Here is a 15,455-nt window from a genome sequence, read left to right as displayed (position 1 = left end):
ATTTTGGTTACTATGTTGAGAAAAGATTTTAGGGAGGCCAGAGGTATGTCGACCATTTACAGAGCTATAATATTGGTAGACTGTGTGACAGGTGACCGCAGCTTGGAGTAGGGTTTTGAAAGCCCAGAAGGAGAGGTGAGCATGAGTTTCAGAGAGCTCCAGGAGATGAAATCAGCAGTACTTAATACATTGATTAATGAGCATCAGCTAGATACTGAGGCGAGTGGAAAGGGCGGGGTCAGGGATCATCCCCGGTTTTCCGTGGCTCTGCCTGTGGGCTGGTGACGTCACTCGGGACGGGAAACAACAGGCAGAGACAAGGTATTTTGAGGGACAGTGAGGACCAGGCGACAGAAGGAGAGGTCGTTCACACTGAGACACCCAGGAGCAAGGCCACGTGGGCAGTGGTTCTGATGGACCTGAGTCCGAAGGACAAGATGGACCTGGAAACACCAGTTTGGGGGCACATGGCCCCAGCCGACGCGTGAGCCGTGTCGTGGACGTGCCGGGGTGCCCACAGAGTGAGCAGGGAGGAAGACTGAGCACAGACCTTGAGGGCCGCCGGCTGGTGGAGCTGCCAGCACCAGGGACGGAGCGAGCGGAGGGGTCGAGGAGAGCAGGTCCTGTCTGGGGGGCCGCGGGAAGAAGGGGGCTGGGGGCAGACTGAACCGGGTCAGGTGCTGCCAAATGGTTCAGAATGCTTACTACTTAGCAACTTTAATTTTTATTAATCACTTTGAAATGTTAACATCTACATTTAAGTATTTATGAAATTGCTGCATGGGGGTTTTCTCTGATAACTATTGACCTGAATTAATCAGTTTTGAGGCCCAGGACTAGGTTTAAATACATGTTTCTTATGATGTGCATATTGGCATTTAAAAAATATCTTGAATTTGCCCGGCTGGTGTGGCTCAGTGGATTGAGCATCATCCCATGGACTGAGAGGCCCTGGTTTGATTCCTGGTCAGGGCTCATGCCCAGGTTGTGGGCTCGACCCCCAGTAGGGGGCGTGCAGGAGGCGGTCGATCCATGTATTTCTCACATGGATGTTTCTCTCTCTCTCTCTCTCAAAAAAAAATCAATAAAAACAATTAAAATAATACCTTCAATTTTATTAAGTATCTTTTCCTTTCTTTGACTGTTGCATAAAAGGGTGTCAGATCTGTACAAATGGGAAGCTCCACTGGCCCCTGAGTATATTATGCATTATCTGGCAATTAAATAATATGCAAGACTGTTCAGGGCATGTCATCGTACCTGATGGCAGTGTGATTAAGCAGACGTACAGCAATCGCACGAGCAGGAAGTCATTACCTCCGGGCTCGGTGCTGAGTGACAAAGCGCCTCACACTGATCTAGCCACTGGTATTTGGGGCGCCCTGTTCCTGACTTCAAAGGCAGGAGTCTGCCTTGCTATTCAAGCCGACTGCGCCACACAGGTGTTAGAATCTGCCTTGGGAAGGTGGTGGGAATGGCCACATGTTGACTTGAGTCGGCGCCAGTGGGAAGTTACCAGGTCAGAGTCCCAAGAAGAGGGATGTTGTTTGCCTGAGCATTTTGTTTCACTGTTCCTTTATTTTTTTAATCCTCACCCGAGGAATTTTTTTTTTTCAAATGTCTTCAGATAGAGTGGGAGGGAGGGAGGGAGGGGGAGAGAGAGAGAGAGAGAAACATCCATGTGAGAGAGACACACCCATTGATTGCCTCCCACACGATCCCTACCAGTGCTAGAGACAAACCACAACTAAGGTACATGTCCTTGGCTGGAATCAAACCCAGGACTCTGGTCCATGGGCCGACACACTTGAGCCAAACCGGCCAGGGCTTACTGTTCCTTTAATAAGAACCACCACCCCCGAAGCTGATTTTTCTACAATTTTACAGTTTCCTTCCTCTTGGTTGAATTTGGGGATATTCCCTGCCTCAGCACAGGGACAGCTGAGCACGCTCAGACAGGTTTGGGGGAGCACTGGGCACCTCTGCGCTGTCTCTCTGGCTGTGTCCCTGCACGAGGGAGTTCAGTTCCCAGACTCGTTCTCTAAGTCTCGGTGTAATGGGGGCTGAGGGACTCCTGGTGGGAGACCCAGCTTGCAGGGCCTCCCGTGACGGTGCTTCATCGCTCGTGGTTATGCCGGGTTCCCCTGTGCAGAAAGAATCTCATCGATACCCAGGCTTGAGATCCGTTCTTTATTTTCTTTTGTTGTCTCTCTTTTTTTTCTCTTTTCCTTTTTCTTAATGGTTTGAAACTGCAGTGGTGGCTTTCAGTGGCGGTGTGGCAGACGCCAGCTCATTCAGCCTCTTGGTTCCACTGGGGCGAGTCCCGCTCCCCAGACCGGGGGCTGACCTGTCGCTCGCTGCCCGTTAGCAGCCAGCTCCATCTCTGGGCCGCCCTGGACACTTGGGCGGCCCAGGGACAGCGTTACCTCCCTGCGTGTGCGTGACCTCGTGGTTAGGGCCTGGTGTTGGGGGTCAGACCTCACTTCCCACATCTGCCCCTAGCCCCAGCTGTGGGCACTGAGCATCTCGGTCCTCCCGAGTCACTGTTCTCGGTGACGGGCCTGTCGCCTCTCCTCAGGGGGCGGAGCCTAGGGGAGGTCGGGGCTCCTGGCCTGCTCTCACCGGTCCGGCTTTCTCCGCCTGTGTCCGAGCTCTGGACACGGGCCTTTTGGGAGGCCAGAGGATGCTTCTAGCGGATGGAACAGCACCGTATTTTTACATATTTCTCATAGTGTTATTGTGTTCCAAGCATAGGTTTAAATGCTGAACAAGACAAGGTAGATACATCTTTTTTCCTCATGGGGCTTATATTCTGATACGGAGCGCGCTCTCTCTCTCTCTCTCTCTCTCTCTCTCTCTCACACACACACACACACACACACACTTAAAAACAGCCCCAAAGTAAACTGCTGTCACAGGAAGGACAGTACGGGAACTGACAAGGGCAGGTAGAGAACGCTCTTGGCTGTGGAAAGGTCTCAGGACTGAAGGGCAGAGGGCGCAGGTCTGCGGCAGGGACGCGCTCGGTGTAACTACAGGCAGACCTCCTGGCCGGAGCTGGGTGAGCAGCAGGGTCAACGGGCCAGAAGCACCCCGACCTGCAGCCTGGGTGACTCTCCACCCGTTCAGGCCAGGCACCCCGCACTTCCGTTTCACCCTCACACCTCCCTGGTAGTCACCAGGCGATTCCCCAATGATGTTGCTTGGGTGGCGGAGGTCATGATGCCATCGTCCTCTCTGTCGGTGACTATCCGTCTCCTGCAGACCCTGGGAAGGGGTCCTGGACACAGGGGCTCCGACAGCTCCGCTGGTGTCCATGTCACGTCCCTGCTCTCTGGGGGCTGGTTCTCCTGGTCTCAGGTACAGGGATGGGTACGAGCAAGTTCCAGCTGCGGGGAGTTGAATGAAGTCGGGTGCGCCTGCTCTCTTCTGAAGTGAAGCAGAGGACAGCCAGCCTCATCGCCTTCCACAGGGTCTGTGGTGCCCGTGCACCCTGATCGTGGCCATTCATCTGGGTTCATGTGTCTCCTGACTTCCAGGATCAGCCTTTGGGGAGTGTGCAGAAGTTACCACGTCGGAACTGGTGAACCCTCTCCCCACCCCTGTTCCCCCTTCAGCCTTCCCAGCCCCCCCCCCCCCCTTCTCCTCCATCCTCTCCCCTCCCAGGGACTCCGTTACTCAGTCTCAGACTGAGTGAAGAAATATGCATTTAAATAAATTTGTTTTCCTATGCAAATGTAAGATCTTTTAGTACGTGCTATTCTTGGATTACATTTTGGGGTGGTTGACAACTTGAAGCCATTGTAGCACACGTTGGCCATGGACTGAGTACTAACGGTTTGTTCCTTGTGCTTTGAGTACAGCTTCTGCCCATTTCTTTCTGTAGCTAATCTCTGGAAGTTAAATATGCATTATATGCATGTACAAGCTGCTTATGGCTAGGTCTTGCTTCAAGAAAAAGCCCTGACACAGCTTCCGAGGGTGAGCATTAATTAGATTAGTGGAGAGTCCACAGCGGTTTCCTGGTATTTCTCCTACTCTCTTGAATGTGGGTTCTTTGGAGTTGTTTTTCAACTAGAGATTTCATTTTTTGTTCCAAAGGGAAGATAACAGCTTCTTTCAATGGAAACTATTAAAATGGGTTATTGATTACTGGCATCTATAAAAGATCTTGGCACATGGTAATTTACTGAAGAGGGAGGTTTTGGTATTTATCATGTGTCAGTAAGTCATTCCAGTATCTCTCTTGACAAGATAATTAGGTAAAATTGCACATTGGGCAAACTGAATCGTAGGCACAGGAGAATAAGTGGGTGGGCGAGAGAGAAAGCCGACTGAGAGAGACTGTTCAGAATCAAGTCAAACACAGATGAAGTAAATTGTTACGATTTAGTCACTGTCCACTCTGTGGATGAGTCTGTGTTGAATACTCTGTTCTCAGGGTTGTTAGGAATGAAGTATGATAGGAGAACCCTTAGATCATTGCCCTTGGACAGAGAACTAATGCCTGTGTCACAGAGTCCAGTTTTTGAAATGGTTGTTATTGCGGGCACATGGCCTCATCAGTCGATGGCTGCGTTTCAATAAGGTGAACAATGTCACACCGCGTCCAGGCGGATCTGACCTCAGTGTTAGGCAAGTCACCTGACCTCTCTGACCTCTCGTCTGCCGGGTAATGACCTGGATTTAACGTGCCGACCACTGTGACCACTGCACAGTAAGGGCAGACTTCCCTCCTCCAGTGGCGCCTTGTTCTGCCTGCAGCGTCCCTAAGCGCTGCTTCTCAGCGGGGCCCCGCGGTTTGGTGTTCACTTCTTCACGAAACTGTTCGCAGACTTCAGTTTGCAAATTATGAAGGACACGCAGAAATTCTTGAGTCGTTTTCCTATTGCACTGTGTCCACAGTCTCTTCCACAGATGACGCCTCGTGCTTCGGACAGTGACAGTACCAGGAGTATTGTCTGACCAGCCGTCCACACCCACATTCCACTGTTTCCTGTTCAGGCTTGGTTCTTCCTTGTCTTGATACTTTGTGCATCTTGTTGTCGCTCCCTTCCTTCCTGTAGTGCCAGGCTCGAGCACCTTCAGTGAGCGTCTGTCACCGTGGGTAGCGACTGCTGTTGAAGTGAAAGCTTCCGTGACCCTGCTCTCGGTCGGAATGTAATTGCGAGCCGTGTGCCAGCCCACCCATCACTTGCGTTATTAAAGTTGTACATCTGTACACCTTTGCGGTGCCGGTCCGTAGAGCACACCTGGGTTTTGTTCATCCCCGTCTTTTCGGCACGTGTGCAGAGCCCGTCCTCGGTACCACGCGCTGTGCTTGTTCCTGAGGAACTGGAGACAAGATGTGATAGCCCCTGTGCCGTCAGTGGTGCACAGTCTAGTGGGGGGACAGGTGTGACGCAGTCAGAGCATGCTGAGGGCCAAGGTGCAAGGCTACCCAGGGAGACAGGGACGTCTGTATTCATCGGGATATTTTTCTGTAAATGTGTGAATTGTGTCTTAACAGAGAAATAGCGTTTCTCTTGAAGTGAAAGTTAAAAGAGCATTTTTAAATTACTTTATATTTTGACTTTATAGATGGGTGCTGTCATCGTATTACCCCACTGATAAAAATTTTAAAACATGATTTTTATTACCTTTATTTACATAAACCAAAAACATGTCTTGGCATTTTCTTAAGGTGTGGATTCCAGAAAGCGGTACCACATTTCAAAGGGGCTGCTTCGAAACCATGTGAAATCTCTCTTGGACAGTGCGAGGTCTCTCGTGCTGCAGCTGCCCGGTGGAGGCTGCCTTTCCGTCCTGCGTGGGGGGTTACACTGGGCTGGGCGCTGTGTTCTGTGCAGGGAGAAGCACAGGCCGGATTCAGCCCTCCCTGCCCCCAAATACAAACTGATCAACCAAACACAACTCCTTACAATTTTTCTAACAGTTGAACGTTAAGGAACATTTTTATTATATTGTAAAGACATCTTAAGCCAAGATGAAAAGAGTGTTTTTATGTAAGTGGCATTCATGGCTACAGCTAATTCCAGAGACAGTGCACATACTTCTTCTTGCTCGATTTTATACTGTTTGAACCTCGTATCAACTTCGGATATCTCCAGTATCAGTTCAAGGCTCGGGGTGGGATGCTTGTGCCTAAAAGTTGGGGTTGCTGCTCTCCCACACGGATTCCTAAGTTCCCGAAATAATAAGGCTGTTCACATTTCTGTGATGAAGCTCTGATTTAAAATTTTTCTAGGGACATGAGTAAATAAATAATGCATAGTGGAAGCCGACAGATCTGGGTTCATTTCCTAGCTATCAAGCACTGGGCAACGGCCCAGCTGCAGGACTGGGAAGTGAAGCCCTAGGGATGCTGTAGGCCCGTGGGAGCCACGTGAGGACTGTGGCTCCACGTAGGCGTTTGACATGCTCGTTCCCGTTGCACAGACTGCCAGCATCTTGGTGGTTCATGGTCTTCGATTCGGCAGGAGGAAGAAGTAGACTTTTCTTCCAGATTACAGAGAATCTTCTTTATAAAGGAACCACATTTTAACACGATTCCTTTGTCTCTAAATTTCAGTTTGTCCACAGTAGAAATTGAAAGTCGAGCCCAAGTCCTTCATCTCTTTGAGACATTGAAGACTGACCCCGAAGCCTTTCGCAAGCGCATGGTCAAGTACATTTACCCCACTATCGGGGGCTTCGACCACGAACGGCTGCTGTACTATTTCACTCTTCTGGAGAGCTGTGGGTGTGCAGATCTGGGGGAATACGCCATTAAACCAGAAACCCACATTCGGTTGCTGAAGAAATTTAAGGTAGTTGCATCAGGTAAGGGGACCATTTCCTGTCTTGAACTCATTTAAAAAATAAATAAATAAATAAATATACATATGTTTTTATATATATAATATATATATTGTATATATTTACTTATTGATATATATTTACTTATTGATTTGAGAGAGACAGCGATAGACAGAGACAGAAACATCGATTTGTTGTTCCACTTATTTATGCATTCATTGGTTTATTCTTATATATATCCTGACTGAGGATTGAACCCACAACCTTGGCATATTGGGACGACGCTCTAACCAACAGAGCTACCCGGCCAGGGCCTCTGTGCTCTTTGAAATGAAACCCGGGGACTGACTTTCGGGGCACAGCCACGTCTGTGTGCCGTGGCTGGCATAGCTCCGAAGCCACAGGACGTGGGTGCCCGTTGTCGGTAGTCATGGTCTTCACCTCCTTCACGTGTGGTCGGGGAATTCCATACCTGAGGGACTGAGAAACCTGTGGGGGGGGGGGGGCACACAGTGGCTTGTAGCAGACCTGGCACTAAAATCCGGAGTTTTGGGCTCCAGAGGTGTTTCCCCTACGCCCATTGCTTGTATTTTATGTATGTACATGGCGAGGCCGGGACACTTCACGGAGCAGCTGGGCAGGACTCCGCTCGGTGGGGCCTGTGTGTCTAAAGCATATGCGGAGCCGTTCACATAAGAGCCTGAGCCTGTGGTCAGTCGTGGAACCCTGTAGCATGGTGTCCGCGTATCCGTGCTCATAGCAGAGACATTAAACACGTCGATGCTCCTCAGATCTCTACAATCCTTTATAATTTACAAGGCACTTTCAAATCTATATTTATTTAGTATTCATGACAATTATGAGAATTTACTTCAGGTTCCTAGCGGGTTACTGAGAAACCAAATTAGACAGAAGCAGGCATAGAGGACAGGGAGTTGGAGTCATCTCTGCCTACAAGTTGTGAGGTGGATGCCAGGGGAGGACCAGGGGAGGACTCTGCTAGCACAGTGCGGCTTGGGGGGCGCTGACAGAGGACACTGAAGATGCCAGGAGGCGGAGGCTCCCCGAGCGGGGTTGATGGAGTGGCAGGCAGGGACTGGAACCCAGACCTTCTGATGGATCTGATGGGCATGTGAACAGTTGCCTCTACCTGAACTGGCCCATGAGTCTGCCTCCCGCCACACCGAGGGCTGCGTGTGTGTGAAGCCTCTGGACGCTCGGTTGGGGAGAACGACTTTCCTCTCCTCTCCTCTCCCCAACAGGTCTTAACTACAAACAGCTGACAGAGGACAACGCCAGCCCCTTGGACGCACTGCAGCCAGTTCTTTCAAGTCAAAATATCTTATCTATTTCCAAGCTCGTTCCCAAAATCCCCGACAGGGACGGACGGATGCTTTCCCCGAGCTCCCTGTACGCCACCTGGTTACAGAAGTTGTTCTGGACGGGGGACCCCCACCTCCTGAAACAAGCCCCAGCGTCCTCCCCGGAGTGGCTCCGTGCCTTCGAGGTCTGCACAAAGTACTTCGATCGCCTGCACCCCGGGGACCTCACCGCCGTGCTGGACGCAGTCACGTTTTCTCCAGCAGCTGTGACCAAGGTACCCGCAGCCGTCGCCAGTGTAGACACAGCGTTTTAGAAGGGATGAAGGTTGCTCTTACCTCCGGTAGATTCTGCTTTTATTTCCTTTCTTGAAATGGCGACTTTTGACATGCGTGGCGTTTTGGTTTCTTGCTAAGCAGGAGGTATTTGAATTGGGACAGGTCTGTCCTCTGTCACAGGTGTGCAGGGATCTAAATCAGACTTGTTCTCGTCATTCACACGCACATTTCATGCATGTTCCGGTTCTCATGACACACATTTCACAGTAGCGATGTCCTGTTCTTCCCAGGCGGCAGGGGGAACCGGAGCGCCCAGCCCCCCTCACATGCACCCATAGGCAGGCTAACAGCTGAGCTGGTTACAGTGGCCTCAGGAAGCTCCCACGGCCACGGAGCATGTGATGGTGACAGAATTGTCTGCGGGAGTCTGTTGCATTTTCCAGTGTCTGCTCCATGCTGAGGACTGGGGCCTTCAATGGGACTCTAATTCCTGCTGTAGATCCTTCAACGACGTATCGTTTCTCTGCAAACAGATAATGTGGGTCGTCATTTCTCCCTTCTTGCCTGCTAACCCCGACCTCACTGTTCAGCTGTAAATTTCCCACTGGAGTTACCCCTGCTGGAGACTCGCCCGGCATCTGGTCCGAGCTGCTGGGTGTGCTGCCTTTGCCGTCTCTGGTCTTCTGGGCCATGGTGGCCACTTGCTGGCAAGTCTGCCCAGCACCTGTCCCAGGGATTTTTGTTATAGCTAGTATTACCCTGAAAATTGAACAGAAAGGCTGAGACATAGTTCTGGGACATGCTAGTCTTAACAAACCTGCTAGATTCGTAGTTGTGAATAACCAAGGACTTTGTTTTCTTATTGGTGTTATGGTTTTGCCTTTTACAACCTCTGCTATAAGAAGGAGATAATCATTTTTGTGGGTTTTTCAGGAAGAAAATAAGGATGATTTTTAAGGGAGGTACCATGATATATCTGAAAAGATCACACTTTGGGGTCATGTAAACCTGGCTTTGAGCTTTGAAGGGGCCACTTACCAGCTCTGTGGTTTTAGACTCAGGAATCTCTGGTGGACGCTGCCTCCCAGAGGCAGAGGCTGTGGCTGAGTAGTCTGTGAGCTAGAGACAAGTGCTCTGGTTTGAACAGGTGAGTCCAGCGAAGTTAATCTGATGCCAGACGAGCCACAGTGTGCACTCAGCGAGGCTCATTCCCGGGCCTTCGCTGTGAACAGCGAACTGTCTGTGTCTGGGGTCCTGGGTAGGGAAGCAAAGCGAGTCGGGGCCTGAAGCCATTCTAGGGACTGAGAGCCGGTGGTCAGGAGCCCCGACAGCTTGTCCTGGGGTCTGTCTGGCAGGGCTGAGTCTGAAAGAGGAAGGCCAGGCAGGTCCTGGCAACCTGTGGGAAAAGACAACAGTCCAGCAGCATTGGCTTTGAATCTCCGAGACCGAGAAGAGGTCGAAAGTGCACGTAAGTGTTAGCAACGCAGGATGTATGTATCCGAGAGAAGGGCCTGGGCGCCGGGGAGCTGGCATCCCAGGAATGCTCCAGGGCTGGGTCCCGGGTCCCGGTCCTGGCTGCAGGAGTGCGACACGGGAGCAGACCAGCCGGGGAGAGGGAGGGGCCTTCACTGTCCTCGGCCAAGGGGGCCTTCACTGCTGTGTGAGGGCGGGTCAAAGCCTGGCAGGGCCAGCCCAGGCCACATGCTCACTGGACACGTGTGTGGAGGTGGACAGACGGTTCTGGACTTCCCAACAGCAGTTATTTGCTCACGATTAGAGTAGGAGTTAGCTGTAGAGTCCACTTAGAGTTTTAGTTGTTTCTTATGATGTTTTTGTTTTTTCTTTCTTTAATTTATCTTTGTTGTTCTAAGTATTACAGATGTCCCCCCTTTTTCCCCAATGACCCCCCACCCCCGCTCCCCACCCTCACCTCACCACACTGTTGGCCGTGTCTACTGGTTATGCATATATGCATATTAGTTCTTTGGTTTATCTCTTCCTGCCTCCCCTTCCTTTTTGTGATTTTAAGTTACAGCACATTCTCATCACCTTAGTTTCTTAATCCGATACCTCCAAGCTGTCCTGTGGCCACCTGCAAGTGCATGGCAGTTGTGCCTGGGGAGAGGGGCAGCGCTGCCCGTGAGGACCCAGGCCATGAGGCACTGGTCGCTTTCTCTTAGTTCAGGACGTATAATCCTCAGCAAGATACTCTGTTGTTGAAAACTGTCCCTGGGTGGCTTTCGGTGCATCAGATTAAGCTGTAGGAAAGTGAGACAAGGCATTAGAAACTAATTTTATATCTTCGATCTGGGTTTGTTTTTTTCCTCATTTGATTAATTGGCAGCTTTAAATTTTTCAGAGAGGAAAAGTATAAAGTTCAGATACAGCGCGTGTTTCACATCACACCACACCACTCTACAGAGAGAGAGAATAAAATTCTAACCGGAGCAGCCGCACACGTCGGAGGACACATTAGGGCAAGGAAATGCAGCTGGATTCGGCCAAGTTTGCAAAACACCAGATGTTCCCACAGCTTGTGCCCGATGTTAAGAATGTAAAGTAAGGGTGTACTACTCATGCACAGTGTGCAGTTTTTAACTGTGTGCCCAGATTGGATTCGGAACCAAACTGTGGAAGGAGCTGGTGAACTAACCCTAGAGTGCGCAGCCAGAACAGTCCGCAGTTGTTCAGGGCCAGAGTCCAGAGAGGAGCAGCGCCAAAGCCTGAATTTAGTGCCCATTCCACGATAAAATAAGCCAGAAAGGCTCTTTGCCCTCATGATCATAGTCATTCAATTACCATTTGCATTTGCAATCTCACAGAAATTCTGGGGAAAATATTCACAGCGTGGCTTTATGTCACGTCGGCAGAGGTGGAATTTGCATGACATTCCAGGTGATGACGATGCAGAAGGAAAGAATACAAATGTGTAAAGTGCTCTTGCTCCAATTCTAAATTGTTTCTTTTGGTTCAGTCCGGTTAGAGTTGCTTTCCTATTGCTTTTGCAATTCAGTAACTAAAAACATTTTTGTAGAAGGGACAGAGAACACATTCGTGGCTTACAAATCCAGGAAAATGGCCAAAGAAGCTGAAATGCAGGTCAAACACCATGTGCCTGGTTCGGGCAGGGTGTGGTTGTAGGAGAAGCGTCTGTGTGTCATCTCAGCCTCCGTGTTTTCTTCTTCCCACTCGCTTGCAGTGGCTGGTAGAGCTACAGGCATAAATAAGGATGTGAAAGGTACTCCTCTGGCTTATTAAATGCTCCCCAGAAGTTTCTGGCCTTGTTTGGAAACCCAAGGTAACCACAGAATGAGAAGAGGCCCTCGTATCCCGCCCGGAGCGTTCCAGCCCGGATGCTCCCTCTCCCCACCCACGCCCTGTGTTTCCGCTCCCACTGTTTCTGGTGGGAGCACCCTGTCGCCTTTGGATTAGAGCAGAGAAATATTTGGCAGCCTCTTATCTAGTTTAACCTTTGACCTTCAAACATTATTTCTACAGATAATTAAGCTACTAACCCAAATATATATGTATACACACACACACACACACACACACACACAATATAGTTTCTACTTTTTGGTTCCTCCTTCTGGAGCTATAGGAACAGCATCAGGGAATCTATTTTTCATATTATGGCCGTTCAAATTCTTGAAATAAGCTTCTGTTTTCTCCCTTATCTTATTATCCAGACTATTTAACATAAAAATCTAGAAGAATGCCCTGGCCAGTTTGGCTCAGCGGTTAGAGCGTTGGCCTGCGGTCCAGAGAGACCCGGGTTTGGTTCCCGCTAAGGGCATGTACCTTGGTTGCAGTTTGTCCCCAACCCTGGTTGGGTTGTGTGGGTGGCAGCCACTTGATGTGTCCCCTTTACATCGATGTTTCTCTCTCTCTCCTCCCACTCTATCTGAACAAAAAATGGAAAAGTGTCTTTGGGTGAGGATAAAAAAAAAAGTCTAGAAGAATGAATTTATCTCCAAAACCATGATATGATTTAAAAATCCAATTTATTTAATAAGTTTAAGTGTCATTTAGAAGACTGCTCTGTAGCTGTGCCTTTAGGGTCTTTACGGTGCTGATATCATCTCATAACTAAGGACAGCCACGCATGTCACCACAGTGACCAGTCGGTGTCTACAGCCTGTGTAAACATGTTTGGATGATGCATAGCACCTGATCGCACGTCAGTGTACGTGGCTTTCTGCTTCGTTGGTCAGCGCATGTTGTATAGATTCAGACCGAATCACTAAGTGTTTGGCATTGGTTATGTGCCGCATATAATATTAACTGCCACTGGCGACATTGAGATGTAAAGCCATGGCCTGGCCGGTGGGGCTCAGTGGACTGAGTGCTGTCCCATGGACTGAGAGGCTCCGGTTCGATTCCTGGTGAGGGCACATGCCCCAGTTGCCTGCTCCATCCCCACTAGGGGGCGTGCAGGAGGCAGCCGATCAACTTTTCTCTTTCACATCAATGTTTATTTCTCTCTAAAAAATCAATGAAAACATATTTAAAAAAAAAAGATGTAAAAGACATTCCTATAAGCAATGTTAAATGAAGTTTTTTTTCTTTATAGTGATATTATTAATATTGTGAATTTTAATGAAAATAGAAATTCTTGAGGGTAGGAGTGGTGCCATTGTCTCTAATTTCCTAGTTCCTAGCACAGTGTAAGCAGGTGTTCCTTGAGTGGTCACGGATTGGTGGTTGCTAACCTTTTGATTTCCAGATGCCTTAACATTCTTAAAAATTAATGAGGAGCCTAAAGAACTTCTATTAAGTTGATATTTATCATATTAGAGGATAAAACCAAGAAATTTTGGAAATATTTGTTTAATTCATTTAAAACTGCCAATAATAGGTTAGAACATATTTTTGTGGAAAATGACTCTACTTCCAAAAGAAAAAAAAGTTAATGAAATGTCTATATCATTTTACATTTCTGTGTCTGGCTTCACAGAACATTTCTCTGTTGTTTTGGTGGAAGGCAATCACAGATGTGAGGCTGGGGAAGAGAGGAGTGTGATGACAGCTATTATTTCAGGTGTTCTTCTTCCAGCCGAAACTCCCCAAGTGATGGGTCCGCGGGGCTAGTCACGTGGGCTCTCAAACCGTATCACTGAGATTTGTGCTCTGCTTACATTAAAGCCATTGGTTTAGATCAGCGGATTTCAACCTTTTTCATCTCATGGCATATAAACGAATCACTAAAGTTCTGCGGCACATCCAAAATATATATTTTTTGCCAATCTGACCCCAAAAAAGCAGCTATAATTTTGATTCATTCACACTGGCAGCCATTGTTCTGTTGGCCATTGTCATTTTTTAATTTGACAGTCTGAGGGGAAAGAGGCCAGTGCCCCTCACCACACAGGCGGTGCATGTTTTGAACTGGCACCCTGGTGGGACATCGCTGGTCTAGGTGACAGTGTGACTTGGTCTCGTGCCCCTGCCTGGTTTGCAATAGAATGCTTTAGGCATTTGGGAAGTGGTGGCCGACTGAGTTACAGAGATTGTCCAGATGTTGATATGTTGCATTATAGAACATCAGCACAGTCGCGTGCGCTGCTACGAACACCCGTCTCTGAAGGTGAGTCTGGTGTGGGGAAGCTGTCGAGCTCTCAGTGGTGGACACAGATTTACCAAGATTCAGTTTTTCGCTTGAAAGCTCAAATTTTATCATTGGCAATAAATATAATGAGTTGTTTTTATTGAAGTGACAGGCTCACTCTGGTCATTTTGGAGGACTGCCTGCCAGACGCCCAGGGCAGAGGAACCACAGTTTGCCCACAGTCACTCTTTCAAGCCAGAGGGGTGACGCTGCGGAAAGCAGCCGTCCCTGCTCACAGCCCACAGCCACGCGGGGCCTGTCCTGCTACACGTCCGTGGACAGGGAAGTGCTTTGCGTGTACAGCTCAGTTCTTCGCACGGCATTAGAAACGTGCACTCGGTGGCTGAGAATGGATGAAATTAACCATTTTACTCCTTTTTCGAGAGCACGCGTGAGTGCCAGTGCCAGTCAGTGCAGTTGGACGCACTCCCTTGACTTGTGCCCATGTCAGCACAGTGGAAAAGAGGAATAATAAAAAGATACCTAAATGTCATAAAAATAATTTTGACTATGCAACCCTCTCGAAAGAGTCCAGGACTCTCGTGGTGCGGGGACCATGCTTGGAGAACCACGGTCATAGGTCATCGTCCCCAAACCACTGCCCTCTTCGGTGCCCACGTGGAAGAGCATCTCAGTGTGAAGTTCAGATGCAGCGCGTGTTTCGAGTCACACCACGCTGCTCTACAGAGAGATAAGTTGTAACCGGAGTAGCCGCTCACCTCCAAGTCCTCTGCCATCCTCGGGCATCACTGTGCCCGCTGTGTAACAGTGGCTGCCACATGCCCACGGCTCACCTCATCTCGTCACCACACCGGCGTGGCGGCAGAGGCCTCGAATGTTGTTTCAGAGGTGAACGGACAGAAGGTTGGAAGTTATTGTCCCCAGTCAGTGTCTGAGCCAGAAAGTCTGTCGCAGTCTCACCGCCTCAGCGTCAGGGCCTCCAGGCAGTCCTTCCTCCTGCGACAGGGCCCACTGCTGCTCCAGGCGGCTGTTTGTGTGTTGGACACGCTCATGTGCTACGGTGCATGTAGTCCTCATCTGCCCTTGACCCGTCCTCCTGCCTGTGACAGCAGAGACACAGACCACCCCCCTCCCATGGCCGCTGTTTGGGTAACGGAATGAATTATACTGTGGGACCCCAGAAAACCCCATCTGCAGTTCCTCCTTATCCTCAAATAACCTGGATTTTTGTGTTTTAATTCTAATCACCTTCTCTTTGACACAGTTTATTTTAAAAGTTTTTCTCTTTGTGCCCTGGCCGGTTTGGGTCAGTGGTTAGAGCGTCGGCCTGCGGCCTGGAGAGACCCGGGTTCGGTTCCCGCTCAGGGCACGTACCTCGGTTGCAGTTTGTCCCCAGCCCTGGTTGGTCGTGCGGGAGGCAGCCACTCCATGTGTCCCTTTCACATCGATGTTTGCCTCTCTCCTTTCCTCCCTCTCTCCCTCCTGCTCTA

General features: G+C 49.5%; 1 protein-coding gene across 3 annotated transcripts in view; it reads left to right on the top strand.

The window, feature by feature from the left end:
- Nucleotides 1-15,455, top strand: part of NBAS (NBAS subunit of NRZ tethering complex) — a 291,645-nt gene that overhangs the window by 205,980 nt on the left and 70,210 nt on the right. For all 3 annotated transcript variants that reach the window (XM_036262542.1, XM_036262544.1, XM_036262543.1), the window contains 2 exons: nucleotides 6,572-6,822; nucleotides 8,061-8,395. In XM_036262542.1, the coding sequence (XP_036118435.1) occupies nucleotides 6,572-6,822; nucleotides 8,061-8,395 (586 nt within the window). The remainder of the gene's footprint in view (nucleotides 1-6,571; nucleotides 6,823-8,060; nucleotides 8,396-15,455) is intronic.

Source organism: Molossus molossus, unplaced genomic scaffold (assembly GCF_014108415.1).
Source record: "Molossus molossus isolate mMolMol1 unplaced genomic scaffold, mMolMol1.p scaffold_m16_p_15, whole genome shotgun sequence".
In the NCBI taxonomy this organism is placed as follows: domain Eukaryota; kingdom Metazoa; phylum Chordata; class Mammalia; order Chiroptera; family Molossidae; genus Molossus; species Molossus molossus.
The sequence above is the reverse complement of the archived record's forward strand: the minus strand, read 5'-3'. Positions and strand labels throughout refer to the sequence as shown.